The sequence below is a fragment of the Etheostoma spectabile genome, chromosome 8 (genome assembly GCF_008692095.1).
Source record: "Etheostoma spectabile isolate EspeVRDwgs_2016 chromosome 8, UIUC_Espe_1.0, whole genome shotgun sequence".
NCBI classification, from domain to species: Eukaryota; Metazoa; Chordata; class Actinopteri; order Perciformes; family Percidae; genus Etheostoma; species Etheostoma spectabile.
Window position 1 is genome coordinate 7,507,485 of NC_045740.1, and position 17,318 is coordinate 7,524,802.

Here is a 17,318-nt window from a genome sequence, read left to right on the forward strand (position 1 = left end):
TATATTAGTCAAGAAAGGTTAAGACTAGATGACAACAACTACACATGTATATGTGTATTAAATTTAACAAATATGTAGGCCATAAAACGGGAAAAACACAAACTTGACATCATTTAAAAGTGTTAAAATAGTAAATAGTCTAAGTAGCCTAATACAGATTACAAATACGGATATACCGGAAACCTATGGAGTGCCGTGTCAATCAATGTAGGCCAAGGCAATAAATACGTAAATAATTAAATACGTGCCCAATATTCATATGTAAATGAATAAATTAGTTATATAAATATAATAAAAGGTTTTAGTTTTACTTATTTCATGGTACTTTTATTTCATAAGTCTATGTTTATTTATATCAAGAGACTTTTATTTCATAAATCCACATTTATCATGTACCATGAAATAAGTCAAAGTAAAACTTTTTAACATATTTAGTTAACCAGTTGATTGATTTATATATGAATATTTACATTTATTTATATATTTAAGTATTATTTATGTATTTATTGGCTCATTTATATATTTCGCGATGCATATTTATTTATTTATTCATGTATTTATGTATTTATTTACAAAACGTAAACATTCCATATATGGGGAAGGAATATTGTGCACAATGGGAAAGGAAATATGAGTTAATGTGGAACTGTATCAGATGAGTCAGTAGATCCAGTAAACAAAGACTGGTATTTCCTTTCACATTGTGCACAATATTCCTTCACCTACCCCCCCCCCCCCCAATACATATAAGCACAGAGTCCTAGATATTGCAATTATTCAACCTTCCACTGTTGGTTACCTTGTCATGTTTTACAGTTTTATTGGGGATCATTTTCTGTCGTGGACTTCTGAAACATAGAATGATTCATAATCATGTATATAAGCAACTATCCCATTGTTATGAGGTATCAAAATGATATCACACGCAAAGTATGTTTTGAGCTGTAAACTAGGGCCAGAAACATGATATAAATAAGAGTCAACGATGCTATCCAACATCAGGACCATTAACTAAAAAAAGAGCGTTCCACTTTTCCCAGGTCCAATCAGATGTGAGGAAACAGAAAATACTTCCTGTGTAGTTCTTCCGTGTGCAGCTGGTCAGCTGACTGACAGTCATGGTAAACACGTTTAATAATCGTATTATTTCACACTAGTTTACTTATTTAACTGTTCCAAGCCAGTTTGTTTAAAGGACATGTTAGTTGCATGATTTATACATGTCTTAGTTGACTATTTACCTTAAAACTATCGGTTTTTAGTCCGGCTTTTAGATAGCTAGCAGGCTAAGCTAGTTGGTAGCGTTTGGAAAACATCCATGGCTTAACGATGGATAATGTTAGCTAATGTAAATGCTAGCGTTACAGTTTGTTTAAGGACTGACTTTTGTAACAGTGCAGTAAACAGTATGTGATGTCTCGTCTGTTGTAGCGATTCCGTTTCTGTGGAGATTTGGACTGCCCAGACTGGGTACTTGCTGAAATCAGCACATTAGCAAAGCTTGTGAGTAAATATGTAGGTCAATCACGTGTTTTCAGTGTCAGTTTATAGGTGTTTATATACTAATACTTGTGTTTTTCTGCCTCACTAATGTAACAGTCAAGTATCAAAATGAAACTACTGTGTGCTCAAGTGCTGAAGGATTTGCTCGGGGATGGCATTGATGTAAGAGTTCTACCACTTTCCACATACTCTCTCACGGTATATTTACAATTCCCTCACACTAATCAGAGCTTTCTTCTCTTTTATCTTAGTACGACAAGGTTACAAAACTAACTGCAGATGCAAAGTTTGGTAAGTCTTCCACATACTGCAGATATTTTACAAAAGTTAAAACAGCAACACCACAGTTTAGAAATATATTATAATAAAGGGCCTGCAATAAACGTGTCTTAATTAAAATTGCAGTATTAGTAGAATATCTGTAAACTGACCTTAAACACTACTTGCCTAGTTAAAGCCATAAAAGTGCATCATGTTTTAAGCTCATCGTATGTTGTGTGAGTAAAATCTTAATCTAACTAGTAACTGAAGCTGTCAAATAAATGTAGTGGAGTAGAAAGAAATGCAGAGTATTTGCTTTCTGTAAGGTAGAGTTACACGGTAGAATAACACGGTAGAATAACGCAGCATTGAAAACTAAAGTAAAGTACCATTAGTGCATACAGTATCACAAGTCGAGTACTTGAGGAATGTAGGCTACTTAATTATATTTTGCTACTACTGGTACTGCACTTAAATCTCACTTGTACACAAGCCTATACACAGTCCTACTTGCATTGCATTTAATGTTATGACAAACATTTATGACATCAATCCATCTTGCAGAGAGCGGAGACATCAAAGCTAGTGTGGCAGTGCTCAGCTTCATTTTCTCCAGTGCCGCAAAGCATGATGTTGACAGCGAATCTCTGTCCAGTGAGCTGCAGCAGCTCGGTCTGCCGAAAGGTTTGTCCACTGGGCTTCCCCATGTTTGGTATAAAAATGATAATGATGGTGTGTACTCTGTAGTCACACATGCACAGACATATTTCCATGTTTCAATTCCTGCCAATAGTAAGGACAGGCTGGTTGTTTAAGCAGAGCTAAGGTGGAGAAACATCTGACAAATTTCTTTTACTAGTTCTTAAAGACCAGGGACACATACCCAGGACTCCTTGAATACAGACTTATACTTAAATATTAGTAAGATTTGCACATTTAAATATAAAACTGTGCTCAGAATAAGAGTCCAATTATGGAAAAAATCCATAGTACAAAATTGCCCTTCTCCTAGAAACATACAGGTCCAAAATCACAGTCTATTGTGTTATTATTGGAGATCACTGCATTGCATAGTTGTCTATTGTGTAACTAAATTATGAAGAAAAAAACAAAACAATCAAAAGGCACTTGAAGGTGACACTGTCCATTCACAATGTATAGTAGAAAACAATGCTTAGTGGAGTGGGTGGGATAATGCACTGTGACTTATGCAATGAGAGTATAAAACCATTGTAGTCTAAGATTTTGTTTTTTAAACTAACTTTATTTGATAAAGGTTGACTATTTTTCAAGTAATTTCTGGCTATTACTTATTTTCTTTTATTGATCTGTTCTGTATTCATTTGCTGTTACAGTATTTCTTCTAATAGTGTGTTAAACATGTTTTATGTAAGTATGCACTCAATAAATCCTGACTTTACTAATAATTACACACAAACACATCCATTGCTTTAGAACACACAACAGGGCTCTGCAAATCATATGAAGACAAGCACTCGGCGCTGCAAGGCAAATTAAGAGAGACAAGCCTGAGATGTAAGTATTTCTGCCTATCTTGTCATTTTCAAAGAGGAAGACAAAATAACTGATCATCAGAGTTTCCGTCTGTGAGGTTGCTGACTGAGAGGTTCTGTAATGAATTGCAGTGGGCCGACTGGAGGCTGTGTCATGGCGCATTGACTATACTCTGAGCTCCAGTGAGCTGAGGGAAGTGAATTCACCAATAATTCAGCTTAAACTGCAGACACAAGGAGCAGAGTCGGGTTCCACAGAGACGACTGTTGTTTCTGTTTCCGCTGACAAGTTCAGAGTCTTGCTTGCAGGTTAGTTCTAGATCCTGTCACATTGCAGTTCTTTTCTCAAAGTTGTTCCATTCCAAGCAACTTTAGTTGCCGTGATTATGTTGTGATGATTATTTTGTCTGTGTTTCTACAGAGCTCAAACAAGCCCAAACTAGGATGAATGGACTACAATGAGGATGATGATGAGTCAAAAAGAAATGATGCTAAAAAGGCTACCAAAAGAGCCATACTTACATCTTGTACAGTACAATTTTTCTATTTAGTCATCTCAGAGGTCATGTGAATGACTTAGTCCTTATTTGTATTAACTGATATTTAGTAGTATTTTTCTACTACATTAGTAATAATTTGTAGAAATATGTCCACACTGAACAAGAATACTGAATGGACATTTTTTTGTAAAATATTGTATATTGATTAACAATTGTATTTGAGTTATGTTCACAATTTGTGTTTTACTTTCTAAAGCTCATACTAAATTACAATAAAATGTGAAACACGTATAAATTTGTATCCTTGCTAGTTCCCACCACGCCTACATATCCCAACATGCATTGGGGCTGGGCTGTTTGCTCCAGTTGTGCATGTACATTACGTATCCTGGAAAAGCTCATTTAAGTTGTTCACTGTTTACAATGACTAGTAAGAAAACATGACAGAAGCATCCACTTAGATGAGAAGCACGAGAAATACCTGATTATAAATAACGAACGTGGCAGCATCGAGGTCTCGCGACATTTTCGCATTAAAGAATGGCCCACCGTGACGTTACAACATGTTTGGTAACAAGCATGTTGTGAAAGCCTTTTGATGAGAGTGGACGAACCCTGACAAACTCCGCAGGTAATTTGACTGCAGTTTGAGTGTTAAAGTGACAAGTTTATCAACGGTGGGGTCAGTTTCCCGTTTTGTGTAAGTTGATATAAGACTTTGATGCCCCACGCAACCTTTACGAAAACGTACACTTTTACCTTTTTAGCGCGTCCGTGGAAGTTAACAAAATGCACGATCTGGACAGGCATTCTGTGTAGGAGAGATGTGAATAGTTGTGTGGTCTGTGGAAGGATGTGAGGATTAGGTATGAGGACAGAATTCCTTTTGACGTAGAATGTGCATGCTTTGTGTGTCTGTGGCATAGAGGCCGGGATTTTATAAATAGTGAAGTCACAAGTCTACCCCAATACACATCTCACCACTCTGGTTAACATAAACCAATGTTTTTTGTTTAGATATTTTTAGATTTCAAATTATATTCATTCAGTAAACTCTTTAATCGCACTTTTTTTTTTACAAGGCATGCTGTTTCCGAACGGTCTACACACTTGCACACGTCCTAAACCCCCAAATTCCACAGGCTGCGTAACGGCTCCGTGCTCCGCCCTCCGTCAACACCCACCAGGTCCGGATTTGTTGTGGAACGGCTGCGGCCATGCCTGACAGCTAAAGTCTCGAGGAACCACGAGATCTCGCAAATTCATGTAGAATGGAACCACAAGAACAACAACAGATTAGGCTCGTTCGAGATGAACTGCGCCTCGCCTGTAAAGTGGACGAGCGCAGGCGGCAGCAGCGGGGGGCGGTGACAAAAAGCTGCGGTAAAGTCGGACAGTTTCCAGCCGATTCCAGCCGCCTTCAGGCTGGACAGGAAGTGACAAAAACACTGTGGTGCGATTCCGATTTAATAAAATATAATCAGACCCACACATCAGCTTGTACACAGTCTCCAGTTGTTTTGATTATGACAGAGTAGCTGGCAAAGTGCTCTACATGCGATCTGTTGCTGATTTTAATGAACAACAGACTGGAGATGATCCGTGATCTGAACGGATTTATCTCTTTGACTTCTAAACTTAACTATCAGCCTCACAACATGTGTTATGTACAGAATAAGTCTTTAAATCAGACAAATAGCAATTAAAATCCTTCCGATTCAAAAACAGTAAAAAGTTTATATAAAACGTCATCATGTTGTAAACCAATCAGGTGTTAAATCAGCTGAGAAGCCGGCGTTTCCCAGCTACAGGAATCATTCATTCCACAAACAATAACACTTTTTAACACGTCATCACTGGGTGGTAGATGAGACTTTTGGACACCACACTACTGCACTAATGCAACCTGGTCATTTGGTTTATTAAATTTACATTTTAGCATATTATTTAAGCAGTTGCACATTTTTGTTCCCCATCCTGTACATATTCAAATATTTGTTCTTTTACTTTATTCGTATTATTATTTCATGTATATTGTATGTATGTATATTTTCCTAGTATTTCATTTACACTTATATTTGTGCTTTGTGACTGATTTTTGCTGCTGTTACACAGGAATTTCCCATTTTTCTTGGGATCAATAAACATCTATCTATCTATCTATCTATCATGCTCTGGGTCCGCCTGGCTCTTGCAGTCGGTAAAAAGCAACTGCGCCGCCTGCGTCTCAGAACTGCGGCCGCCTTGCTCTCGTGAGATTTCCGTTGCCCACGTGTGCATGACGTCAGAGCAAGTCGGGATCAAGTCGGACACAAATCTAACCGGCATGCAACGGGCGCCGATCGCCGGTGATCGATTCTGCGCAGACCTGGCTCATCTCGAACGAGCCTTTTGTTTCCATCCAGATGAATAGAGAGGAAACAACTCTGTGCTGTGTTTTCAAGGTGTAGTGCGATCCGCAACTCGCCAGAGCTGGGGACAGGAATCGAGCACAGAAACAAATAAAACATTGGTTAATATTCAAAATAAAGACTGCGCTCACGACGGATCATATTTTCCTACACTACACCTGGAAAACACAGCACATAGTTGTTTCCTCTCCATTCCTCTTGATGGAAACAAACTGTTGATGTTTGTTTTGTGATGTAATCTTTGCTTAGCCACTTTTGTTCTCTGTAGAACATCATCTTTTGTTCCAACAAAATGCCCGAGGGACCAGAGCTCCACCTGGCCAGTCTTTATGTCAACAAAATGTGCGCAGGAGTGGTGTTTACTGGACCAGTCAGAAAATCTCAAGTCAGCAAGAATCCTGATGTGCCCTTCACCTGTGAGGCCTATTGCATCACTGCCACGTCTAGAGGGAAGGAAGTGAAGCTCACACTGACGCCCATGAAGAGTGATGATCCAAAAGAGCGAGTGAAGTCAGGACAAGCCGACCAACCCATGGACATAGTCATTCGCTTTGGGATGTCGGGCTATTTCCGTTTCACCACAGAGGATGAGTTGCCCAAACATGCCCATCTGCGTTTTTATTCCAAAGAGACGCCCTGCAGAGTGCTGAGCTTTGTGGATGCACGTAGGTTTGGCAGCTGGCAGCCCAATGGGACGTGGCAGCCTGACAGAGGGCCCTGCATAATGTTTGAGTATGAAAGCTTCAGGTTTGTAATGCTAAAAGTGTCACTTGAGTTGCCTGCTAAACCAAATAACCACCGTCACACTGACCAGTTAATAACTTTGCAGGGAGAAGGTTGTGTCGCACCTGTCTGACCGTGCCTTTGACAAGCCCATCTGTGAAGTTCTGCTCAACCAGAAGTACTTCAACGGTATCGGGAACTACCTGAGGGCTGAAATCCTATTCAGGTGATAAACATGAACCGTTCAGATGACATACTGTGGGTTAGGGGAGTTGTGTAGGGATGCACTGATACTGAATTTAAGTGGATCAAATTTTTATGAAAATCCACTTAAAATATACTGTAGTCCTGTGACTAAAAACTGTTTAAATTCTGGAATATGAAGGATTTCCTTTGAATAAATTGTTTGTCTATAAAAAGTCAGAGAGGAAATTCCCCATGGCTGAAAATGTCTTCGTCAAATGACATGTTTTGTCTGATGAACAGCTCCCAAAATATTCGGTTTACAATCAAATATGACAAAGAAAAATGGCAAATAACACTTGAAAAGCTGGAACCAGGGAATATTTGTTTTTGTTTAGAAAAAAAGATTCTCAATTCTCAAAGTATTTATCAATTATCAAAAAGGTTGCAGATTGTTATTCAGCCAAACAACTAATCGTTTCAGCTTTTCATCAGTCATTATAAAATTCAGTGTTTCCTCTAACTGCTACATCAGTGTTATTGACAGAAAACCTGAGTTGAGGTATCAGAATCAGTGTTTGGAGAGAAAAATTTGGATCAGTGCATCCCTAATTATTATAGCATTTACTTATTTACAGACAACCAAAATGTCTGTAAATGTTCTCATATGGCTACATTGCACCTGTGGTAACTTGCTAGATGCAACTAGTGGCTATAAAGAACAAAAAGAGCAGGAATGTGCATGGGGCAGAAGCCTGGTACTGACAGACCTTGACCAACAAAAGGCCTATACCGTTTTAAAATAAACAAATCGATTGGGAAGAAGGCCACTGGAAGAATCTTCGCTTTAGTGCTTGTTTAATACGAATCAAGGTCAGACTATAAACTTCGGTTTTCTTTGTAAAAGTTTTTTCCCGTGAGGTTCTGGGACAAAAGTCTCATGGTCTGTTTCCCTCCAGCGATGAAAGGAATCGCTTTCTTTCACTTTTTGTTTTTTTGCGTCCAGCGGGAGGGAGAGTGATTCAGACATTCTTTAAAAACAAAGGAGCCTTTCTGTTTTTGCAAAAGAATGGGTCCTAAGTAGTTTTATCTTTTTTAGGTTGAACATCCCACCCTTTGTGGCCGCCAGGACCGTACTGGAAGGCCTTGAGTCAAAAGATTTATGTGAAAACGAGAAGCCTGTGAAAAATGAGACCACAGACACAAAGGTGAAAGAACCCAGAGAGTCACATTTTTCAGATCATCAGACGCTCAACAATTACTGTTTTTTACATTTTCTAACAACGTCTTTCTTTTTTCTGTGCATAAGACCACAGACAGTGCTAATCAAAAACGGGTGAAAGGGGAGACGGGTGACCTGCTCAGACTGTGTCACACAGTTCCTCTAGAGGTGGTGAACTTAGGTTGGTTATCATTTGTTTTCTGTGAGCTTTATGAGTGAAAGACTTCACTATACAATTAGATTTTCCTATGACATGTTTTGTGTCTTAGGTGGAAAGGGCTACGACCCCCAGAAAACAGACTACTCTGACTTTAAGGCATGGCTGCAGTGTTACTATGTGGATGGAATGAAATCTATCGGGGACCACAATGGCAGAACTATGTGGTTTAAAGTGAGTTAACAGGAAATCCTATATTTTAATCTCTGGCACAGAATATTATATATCATTGATTCTTATGCCTACTGTTCCAATTTCAGGGGGATCCCGGCCCCATGGCTCCTAAAGGTACTTTGAATACATGAAACTGAGAACTTGTATCTGAGAATAGTCTAAGCATAAACTGAGCTGTCCCTTTTTTTTTTTTTTTTTTTTTTTTTTTTTTTTTACTCAAAAGGTTCAAAATCACCCAAGGCAAAAAAGAGAGCAAAGAAAGAAGATGACCATGATTACACAGACAAGAAAAAGGTCACAAATCAGTCACACACAGTTTTTTGTTGATAAGTAATGAACTCTACAGATGCAACTCTAAACACAAGTTGGATTTTATTAGGTGGCCAGGAAACGCTCAGAAAGTACATCAAAGAAGATGGTCAAACAGGAAACTGTGACTAAAACCCCAAAGAAAGAAAAGAAAGCACGTCTGAAGGAAGCAGGAACCAAAAGAAAGGCTGAAAAGTCCCGAGAAGTAACTGCACCTCAACATGAAAAGAGATCAACTGCACGTAGGCGGAAGAGCAGCAGCGCAGAGCCAACTGCAGGTGTCCTCATCATATTCTCAAAAAGTTAAAAACTTATTTTTTTACTACTGGGGGAGAATTGGAAGGAAAATCAAACTGAATTTTAATAGTATAATTGTCCTTGTTGCAGGTCCACAGAGGCGGAGCGGGAGAGTGACCAGACAGAACAGTAAATAAAAAGAAAAGGGAGGCAGACTGTTTGGGACTGTTTTTATACTATTGAATATGTTTTAATAAAACGTTTTTCTACAAAATTGATGCACAGTAATGCACATTATTTTGGAGTAGTTAAAAAAAAATGAGCTAATTTAGTAGCAAAGTGTACTTTGAAGTCTTCTAATAAACTGCAGCACCAGATGATACATTAGATAAAGTTTCTACCCTAAGGGCCTAAGTGTTGGGACGAGCCTGAGGTTTTGGAACATCTATTACAAGATCAGGAGAAGTGACACAATTTGAAAGGGGCTAAAGTTCAAAGTGATTCCCTCTGATGTAATGTGTGCTGGGCGGGTGGTGTCATGTCTTTCCAGGAGATCACAACTGAAATGGAGGGGGGGGGGAAAAAAGAGTTTAGTTTAGATTAGACAATACAACAAAAGATGCCAGACAGCAGGGAACACTATTTAAAAAAAAAAAAAAAATTGAAACACTCACTGCCATGCGTCCTTGACCGGAAGGGTGGTGCAGAGAGTTGCAGTCACGCTGCTCCCATGGGCCTCGTAGAGTCGGATTACAAATGCCCTCTTCCTTTCCTCAGCCTGTTAAGGGTAAACATCCATTAGAAGGCTGGGTGGATAAGTCACGCTAGTTCAAGCTTAGCATTTGATGGGATACCTGTTTAATGGTCTCAAGGATGACCGCTGCAGTGCTGATGGAGAAGGCGCTCCAGGGCTCAGTGTCGGGAGTGCACTGGAATGACCTCAAAGGGAAGTTGAGGTTGTATGCACACTGGATGACGGAGGCACCTTGGAAGGATCCTATAATTCAAAACAGAGAACATATTACAGGTTCCACAGTCAGAATTTTAAGGTTTGATGAGAACGATTCAATCCTACCGGTGTGTGGCATGATTGCATAGGTGAAATGATGAGTCCCCATGTCAGCGTTGACATCTGGTGCCTTAGGTGCTCTCAGTCTAAGACAAAGACATCTGATGTTAGATGCAAGTATTGTTTATATCCGGTGAAGCTGAATTGTTTATAGCTATAACTGTTTATAGAATTGTATGTGAACTGTGGAAAACCTCACAGGGACAGTGTCATAGTGTTCTTGTGGACTGAATAGCCGTATTTGCAATCATTCAGCAGTGCAACCCCAAAGTTGTGCTCCGACAAATCGGCCCATTTGTGACCCCAAACCTGAGAAAGAAGCCATGATGAAAATGAGCAAAGACACAAAGCCTTTCAACAGCATTTTTGTATGACAGCATCACTGACACCCATAAAACAAGTTTATTAAATAAGCCAAGCTTAATTTGATTAGTTTGACTCATAAGTGGATTTGGTTCCATAAAGCAAAAAAACATAGCTCAGTTACTATGGCTACTTATGGTAGAGGACTAACGGTTGCCCTACAGTTTAGGCGTGCAGGGCCAAAACAGGACACTAGGCGTCAATGTCAAAATAGCCATTAAGATCAGTGTATGTTAAGCTAAATATTCATCTATTTGTACAGTGTTGTACCTCAAATCTGGCCCAGTCCCATGAAGTGTTCCTGTGTGTGGGTCTCTGCAGATGGCCAAACTGGATCTCATATGTAGCATCGGGGCTGTGTACTCGCACAGGGAATTCCACCTTAAGAAACTTGTGTGATTCTGCCCACTTCACCTGAAATTGGAGGATGAAACATTTGGCATTTCCTGGGATTTAAAGAAAGTGTCTATTACATCAGTGGTTCTCAAAATCCTTCCAGATAGCATATTGTACTATTAATTATTAACGTTATTATATACAGTTAAAAAGTACCTCTGTGTTGAATTTGATGTAAGGAGACATGGCGTCCATGACAATCTCCTGTGTAATGGTGCTCTTGTCACTGATCCTGAGGGTGAAGCTGACACTGCCTCGGAGCCCACCTGAGGACACCACACGAAGGGGCTCCGTCACCTCCAGAACCGGCTTCCTATAATAGGCAATCCTACAGTTAGGTTCTTGTTATTCATATCTACAATACCTGCAAATACTAACATCTGTATCAAGGTGGCAAAAGATAGATGTAATGACCGGCACCTTGTCTGCAGATGGTAGTCCATTACATCCCAAGCATCCCAGTACAGAGGAACATCATCAAAAATAACGAACTGGTTCCCATGACAGCTGTCCGAAATGGCTTCTCTGATACCAACCAAGTGGTGAGACAGATGTGTCAGTAAAGAAAATGAATTCCGTAAATATTCAGTAGAAGAAAATATGGCCACATGTGGTCCTACGGTACCTGTTGGCATTGATCAAACACAGCGACGCCAAAGTGCCATCTTTGTTTATGACAGTCTTTAACATCCCGTTGTCCATGAGGACAGTGCCGTCGGCCTGTAATTACACATCTTGCTTAGCCAAATTAAATTACAACCTAGCTAAATAAATGAAATGCTATTATCTATATACACATATATATATATATATATATATATATATATATATATTTCTTACTTGTAGAGCGACAGAGACTGGCGCCACAGGCTGTGTGTGTCTGACAGGGGAAAAACCGATGCTGGGAACTCTTACCAAAGCTGCAGTACAAGAAATACCACAGAGCATCAGACATGCAGTTGTAGTTTAGAAGGCAACAACATAAGTATTGTAAATATCCAACATACCAAGATCAGGTTTACCAGCGCCATCTTGAATCTGGATGACTTCATGGCGCTCCCATGGCAGAGAGTTGAACACCCCAGTGGAGTTGCCTTTTGACCCCAGGGCACCACAGGCACCCTGCAGCAGTGCAGAACCATCACTGCGGATAACTAAAACACAGTGCAATGCTCTTTTTATTTGGAAAACAACACATTGATGTGGCTGTGGTTTTAGTCAACAGCTATTACCGTACCTTCATAATACCTAAGTGCATCCTCCACAACCATCTCTATACAGCTGCCAGGAATCACGTCATGGAATTGGTTCAGAAGAAGCAGCCTGAAAGCAAAAACCGATTTCATACTGTAACAACAGAGACCACGTCTTTATTTATTTATCATCAAACTTTTAAAGATGTATCCAGACCTCCAGAGCTCCTGCAGTTTTTCCACAGGATATTGATAAGTCCTGTCCCGACACAGCGCCAAGCTGCTGGCAATCTCGATGTCATGAAGCAGGGTCTCACACTGCCGGTTCCCTCGTTTAATCTGGAAACAATAAAGAAAAGCTGATAATAACTGCACTTTATAATACAGTACAAACACTGTCTTATTGAGTTACACCTTTCCTCTTATTTGTGCTTTTTTGTGGTGTTGTGTGGGTCTGTCTTGTTATTTTGTGTTACAGGTAATTATGCCGCCCTCCTGCATATATGCATGTGTATCTGCCTTTTCTTCTATATATATATATATATTTAGTCATTCATATTTATATTTTGCAATCAAAACTATTAATACAATTGGTAAGATGTAACAATCCAAGTAAATCCCGCATGTAAACAATCTTTACTATTTCCCCTACACTCTACCTGAGTGTTAAAGCTGCACCTCATTTGTTTATATAAGTTTTATAATGCTACTGTTCTTGTTTTTTCTGGACTAGTTGTGTGCTTGGATTTTATTTAAGTGAAATTACTTTTTGTTATTGAAAAAGTTTAATTTCCTCTTTTAGCGAGGACTCAAAACAGATTTTTATTCTACCTGCGCCTGTGTGGTGTAGGTGCCGTTGTGCAGCTCAAGGAAGAGCTCTCCAGTCCAAGTACAGAGCAGATCTGAGTCAGCCTGAAGCTGAGAGAAAAGCTGGTCAGGACTGGACATCTGGACCCTGAGTAACACACAATAAATGGACATGGGAGGGACCAGTGCTACTTTTTGTTATTCATTCTGACTAAAACCACATCATAATGACATCAAGCTTGGAGGAGTCTACTGCCTACGTGCAGGCCCACCCTATAACAAATATCCTAGTACAGGAAAAGTAAATATATAACTCATGACTAATTTACTATTGGAAAGTGTTGAAGGGCTTGGTTTTTGAAACTGATGATTGCTGAGTTTAAGTGAGGGACAGGAACTGACTTGGGAAGGCCATCTGTGTCCTGGACCCGGTTCAGTCTGTCTAGCATCAGTTGTGTGGGTCCACCGCCACCATCTCCAAAACCAAACAACACCGCACTGTGGTTAGCTCTGCCTTTATCCTTGTTGTTCTTCATTGTTTTCACCAGCTGTGGGCAGAGAAAAACCTGCATTTAAGCTTTGTGAGGATTGATGAAAAATTGACAGACTCAACATGCTATGTGTACCATTACTCACGTCTTCAACCTTGCCTTTCATTTCATACGAATTTCCTGGTGGGAAGTGGGTTAAAACCTTGGAGCCATCCAGGCCTTCCCAGAAAAATGTGTTGTGCTTAAGAAAGAAAATCAAAACTTAACAATCCAAAAGTTTAGTTTCCTGTTGTTTTTAAATCTGTGCCCAGTACCTACTTACAGGAAAGGAGTTGACCAAGTTCCAACTGAGCTTCTGTGTCAAGAAATTGGAAATGCCAGAACCCTGCATTATTTGAGGAAGTTGGGCAGAGTAGCCAAACGTATCTGGAAGCCAGAACTAGAAAGAGATCCTTATATTATGCATATGTAGCAGGCATTACATACCGTACGGAGGTCAATTCAGTTTATGTTAACATTTTTAATTAGTGCTGTCAAACGATAAAAATATTTAATCACGATTAATCGCATTAATGTCATAGTTAACTCGCAATTAATCGCACATTTTTATCTATTCTAAATGTCCCTTGACTTCTTTTTGTCCCATTATTTTTTCTCATTTTAATGCTCTTATCAATGTGGAAAAGTGGATTGCCTTGCTTTGGGCAAATGTTTTTTATACTAGTGTTCAATTTCACACGTAACATTCTCACTTGGAGCAAATAATCGCTCACACAATATAACACTGTCCATCAATAAAGGGGTGAAAAAAAGTACTTTGATGAGGGGGCGGAGAATTGACATCAGCTGTGTGCTTGGCCATTAAGTGGTATAACAGACTGGACGTGCTGCGGCGATAGCTCAGTTCAACGACAAAACACACAGATAATTTTGGTCTTGTCAATGGAACCATTTGGAAACTTTTAAAAAGTAAACGTTCCATTCAGAATCTTATTGGGATCCATTTTGCTGTCTTGCGCTCGCCATCCACTCAAAACGGTACTACCCTTTAGCTGGGTCGCAAGCCGAAACAAGCATGTGCGGTGTGCCTGTTGTTTTGTTTCCGGTCTAGCTAGATCCGGTGTGGTGTTGTAGTTTTTCTAACGTTACTTGTTGTTGCAACAGCATGTGAAAAAAAAAACAAAGTTTGCTACGTCAAAAAGAACGTTAAAATAATTGACGCCATTAAAAGGGGTTTGCGTTAACGTTGTTACTAAGGTGGTTTAACTGACAGCACTATTTTTAATGAATCCCTACCTCTTTGCAATGGATTCCAAACTCGCGTTTAAAGAACTGCTGGCCTTCCAGGAACTGCCGGATCATGGACTCACCTGAAGGCAAATTACCATCCTGACAAGCAAACATGTAATTAGTTCAACTTAGGATATTATGTTTATAAAAAAGTGCTGAGAGGCAGCAGCCTCAATAATACATTTACAAGATTGATTGATTTGCAAGATTAGGTTTACCATTTCCACCCATGTTCCTCCAACTGGAATGAACTGGCCCTTCTTCACATAATGCTGAATCTGAGAGAAGAGTCCTGGGTACCAGCTCTTTACCCACTGGAACTGCTGGGCCTGGACAAGAAGCAAAACAAGTTAAAAATTGAGGCCGATCATATTTGTAGAACCCTTTAGGCTTATACAAAACTGTTAGTCGGGAATCACCTGTGAGCAAGTAAAAACAAACTCTGGGTTCTTCTCCATTAAACGGATCACTGTCACCCAACTTCGGCCACATTTGCGAATGGTCTCTTCGTATGGCCACAGCCAAGCTGCAGATACAGAAATTCAGAAATGTTAACTCATTTCACAAAAATATTGGAAGATGTCATTTGTTATTAGTTTCTACTTCATAAAGAGGGCAGAATATCATTTTTAGTATGTTTTTTAATATTGTTTTGCCACTACAGAACCCCTTGTTGCTTTTAACAAAAGAAGCTAAATGAAAGAAGCCAGAGAAGAATTGGGCCTACATCATGCCTACATAAAATAGTCAAACATTGTTAAAATGATGATTTAAATCAGTAAATATCTGATCACTAATTAATGAACAAAACTACAAATCCGACCAGACAGTCAAAACCAGCTTTTCTACTCAGTTTTCCATACTCAGAGGGATACATTTTAGACATTAACTGAGACCTGAGTCTATGTGACAGTGACCCATCGCATGAGCAGTGTGCTGGCTGTCTCCGTTCCGCTGGCTAAAAAAAGTGTGAGCTAGACTGTGAGCTTTGGAGAAAGAGCTGCGATCAGAGGGCTCGCAGAGGTTCACCATCTCATTGACAGTGAAGAGTGCCTGGTAGCCTCGTTGATCTCCCTCTCCAAGTTCCTGTGACGGAAGAGAAAAGTTTACTGTCATTAAACTTCAATTAAAGTAAAGTAATGGACAAACATGTTCTGACTTGTGTAACTTCACCTTTACGATGTCAATCAGCATCTCAAAATCAGTCAGCAGCTCCCTCACATCGCGGTTAAATACCACCAGCTCAGCCTTCTGTACAGAAAACCTCCGGTTTGAATCTGGGGCTGCAATCATGGACCCTTGACCAGCTCCAAAAAGCCCATTACAGGCCACCTCTACATAGAGGGTGACACTAAAGAACAAGAGAAAATATGAATATTTCAGTAAGCAAGGTTGGTTACAGAAGCAGCAATAAGCAACGTACTGTTTGGTTAACTAACCTGTGTGGCTCCTCATCTTTCAGACAGTCAGACAGGATGTAACTCGTCTTTTCACCCTCTTTAGTCAGGCCCTACAAATCCAAAGGAAAGCTAGTTTTCCATTTTGGCACTTTAATGTAACCTGACTTAAATAAAACTCCTGCTACGTTACCTGCACTGGCTGTTCATCTCTCCAAACCATCGCTTCTCCATCGCTTTCCCACAGAAGATGAACCTCTTTCCCTCTCCAGGTGTCGGGGATTTTCAGGGTCACTTTAAACCAGCAAGTCCACCACCTTCAACAAGCACACAGAGTGGGTTATTTTTAGAGGGAATTAAAAGATATGACTGATGGTGATAATGATTTTTCTCAATATTACTTACGTGGGTCCAAAGGTATCAGCCACTTTATAAGGTGCAAAGGCCTGCTTGGAGGCTTCTGTGAAAGTGATCCGTTTAGAGGACAAGAAGGAGACCAGGGACTCCAAAGGGCAAGAGTCTCCATAGAGTCTGAGGGAGAAAAATAAGTCATAAAGACAAACTTATTTACTTAACCCAAAATCACAATGTGCTGAGTAGTATGATGAGCTCAGTACTATTTGGTATAGTAGACAACTAAACTACTCCTTAAATATTACAGTGATGAACATTTTTCTAATCGCCTGTAGTAGAAACTTTTTATAGACTATGTTATATTAAACAATCCTCTGTAGAAATTACAAAAACATGTTTGGTCCGCTGTAGACTTGAGTTCATTGTAGTCAAAGTCAGTCCAGCTTTATCATGAAAGAACTGCGTACCGTCCTCTCAGGTTGCAGTCTGTAAAATAAATTTCAGAGATGAATTTCTCTGCTCTCTCGAGCAGAGTGCGCCTGTTCTTCAGCACAGGCTGGTGATACATCACGAAAACAACATGAAAAACACCTGCAGACTTGCAGACAACAGCGAGCACTCAAATCCGCTCAAAACGCACGGAATACAGAAATCTGCCAGAAGACCCGGAAGTAAAACTTTTTGTTGTTGTACCTAATGTAAGC

At 39.8% G+C, this 17,318-nt stretch overlaps 3 protein-coding genes across 8 annotated transcripts; 2 read left to right on the plus strand and 1 right to left on the minus strand.

Moving 5' to 3' along the window:
- Positions 1-1,016: 1,016 nt before the first annotated feature.
- Positions 1,017-3,855, plus strand: commd4 (COMM domain containing 4). The gene is made up of 8 exons (XM_032524234.1): positions 1,017-1,121; positions 1,432-1,503; positions 1,600-1,665; positions 1,755-1,794; positions 2,329-2,448; positions 3,220-3,300; positions 3,411-3,587; positions 3,700-3,855. Exons 1-8 carry the CDS (start codon positions 1,119-1,121, stop codon positions 3,738-3,740), a joined length of 600 nt encoding a protein of 199 aa, XP_032380125.1. The 5' UTR covers positions 1,017-1,118; the 3' UTR covers positions 3,741-3,855.
- neil1 (nei-like DNA glycosylase 1) lies at positions 1,036-9,532 on the plus strand. 6 transcript variants are annotated; one of them, XM_032524230.1, is made up of 10 exons: positions 1,036-1,045; positions 6,474-6,936; positions 7,019-7,138; positions 8,195-8,303; positions 8,405-8,498; positions 8,587-8,708; positions 8,795-8,822; positions 8,932-9,002; positions 9,088-9,295; positions 9,405-9,532. In XM_032524230.1, the coding sequence occupies exons 2-10, from the start codon at positions 6,482-6,484 to the stop codon at positions 9,449-9,451; spliced, it is 1,254 nt and encodes a 417-aa protein (XP_032380121.1). In that variant the 5' UTR covers positions 1,036-1,045; positions 6,474-6,481; the 3' UTR covers positions 9,452-9,532. The 6 variants fall into 6 exon arrangements, with proteins under 6 accessions (XP_032380121.1, XP_032380122.1, XP_032380119.1 ...); XM_032524231.1 differs by lacking the exon at positions 1,036-1,045 and adding an exon at positions 4,096-4,478 and having other exon boundaries at positions 6,458-6,936; positions 8,225-8,303; XM_032524228.1 differs by lacking the exon at positions 1,036-1,045 and adding an exon at positions 4,097-4,480 and having other exon boundaries at positions 6,472-6,936.
- Positions 9,340-17,292, minus strand: man2c1 (mannosidase, alpha, class 2C, member 1). Its single transcript, XM_032524224.1, has 26 exons — positions 17,082-17,292; positions 16,666-16,791; positions 16,454-16,577; positions 16,303-16,373; positions 16,037-16,214; positions 15,760-15,949; positions 15,283-15,389; positions 15,082-15,192; positions 14,870-14,962; positions 13,896-14,012; positions 13,719-13,814; positions 13,485-13,630; positions 13,107-13,230; positions 12,493-12,614; positions 12,320-12,405; positions 12,090-12,236; positions 11,923-12,002; positions 11,708-11,802; positions 11,503-11,607; positions 11,239-11,395; positions 10,957-11,100; positions 10,523-10,632; positions 10,330-10,409; positions 10,109-10,251; positions 9,929-10,032; positions 9,340-9,814 (listed from the first exon to the last, which is right to left on the minus strand). Exons 1-26 carry the CDS (start codon positions 17,180-17,182, stop codon positions 9,703-9,705), a joined length of 3,069 nt encoding a protein of 1,022 aa, XP_032380115.1. The 5' UTR covers positions 17,183-17,292; the 3' UTR covers positions 9,340-9,702.
- Between the last annotated feature and the right edge of the window lie 26 nt (positions 17,293-17,318).

Bases quoted from the DNA above. Each gene is read 5' to 3' on its own strand.
- commd4 (XM_032524234.1), top strand. The intron at 1,504-1,599 runs GTGAGTAAATAT...CTAATGTAACAG, and splicing joins TCAGCACATTAGCAAAGCTT to TCAAGTATCAAAATGAAACT. The intron at 1,795-2,328 runs GTAAGTCTTCCA...TCCATCTTGCAG, and splicing joins AACTGCAGATGCAAAGTTTG to AGAGCGGAGACATCAAAGCT.
- neil1 (XM_032524230.1), top strand. From the start codon at position 6,482: ATGCCCGAGGGACCAGAGCTCCACCTGGCCAGTCTTTATGTCAACAAA. The intron at 7,139-8,194 runs GTGATAAACATG...TATCTTTTTTAG, and splicing joins AGGGCTGAAATCCTATTCAG to GTTGAACATCCCACCCTTTG. The intron at 8,499-8,586 runs GTTGGTTATCAT...TTTGTGTCTTAG, and splicing joins TCTAGAGGTGGTGAACTTAG to GTGGAAAGGGCTACGACCCC.
- man2c1 (XM_032524224.1), bottom strand. From the start codon at position 17,182: ATGTATCACCAGCCTGTGCTGAAGAACAGGCGCACTCTGCTCGAGAGA. The intron at 14,963-15,081 runs GTAAACCTAATC...TTTGCTTGTCAG, and splicing joins GAGGAACATGGGTGGAAATG to GATGGTAATTTGCCTTCAGG. The intron at 11,608-11,707 runs GTACCGTAGGAC...GGTTGGTATCAG, and splicing joins TGTTTGATCAATGCCAACAG to AGAAGCCATTTCGGACAGCT.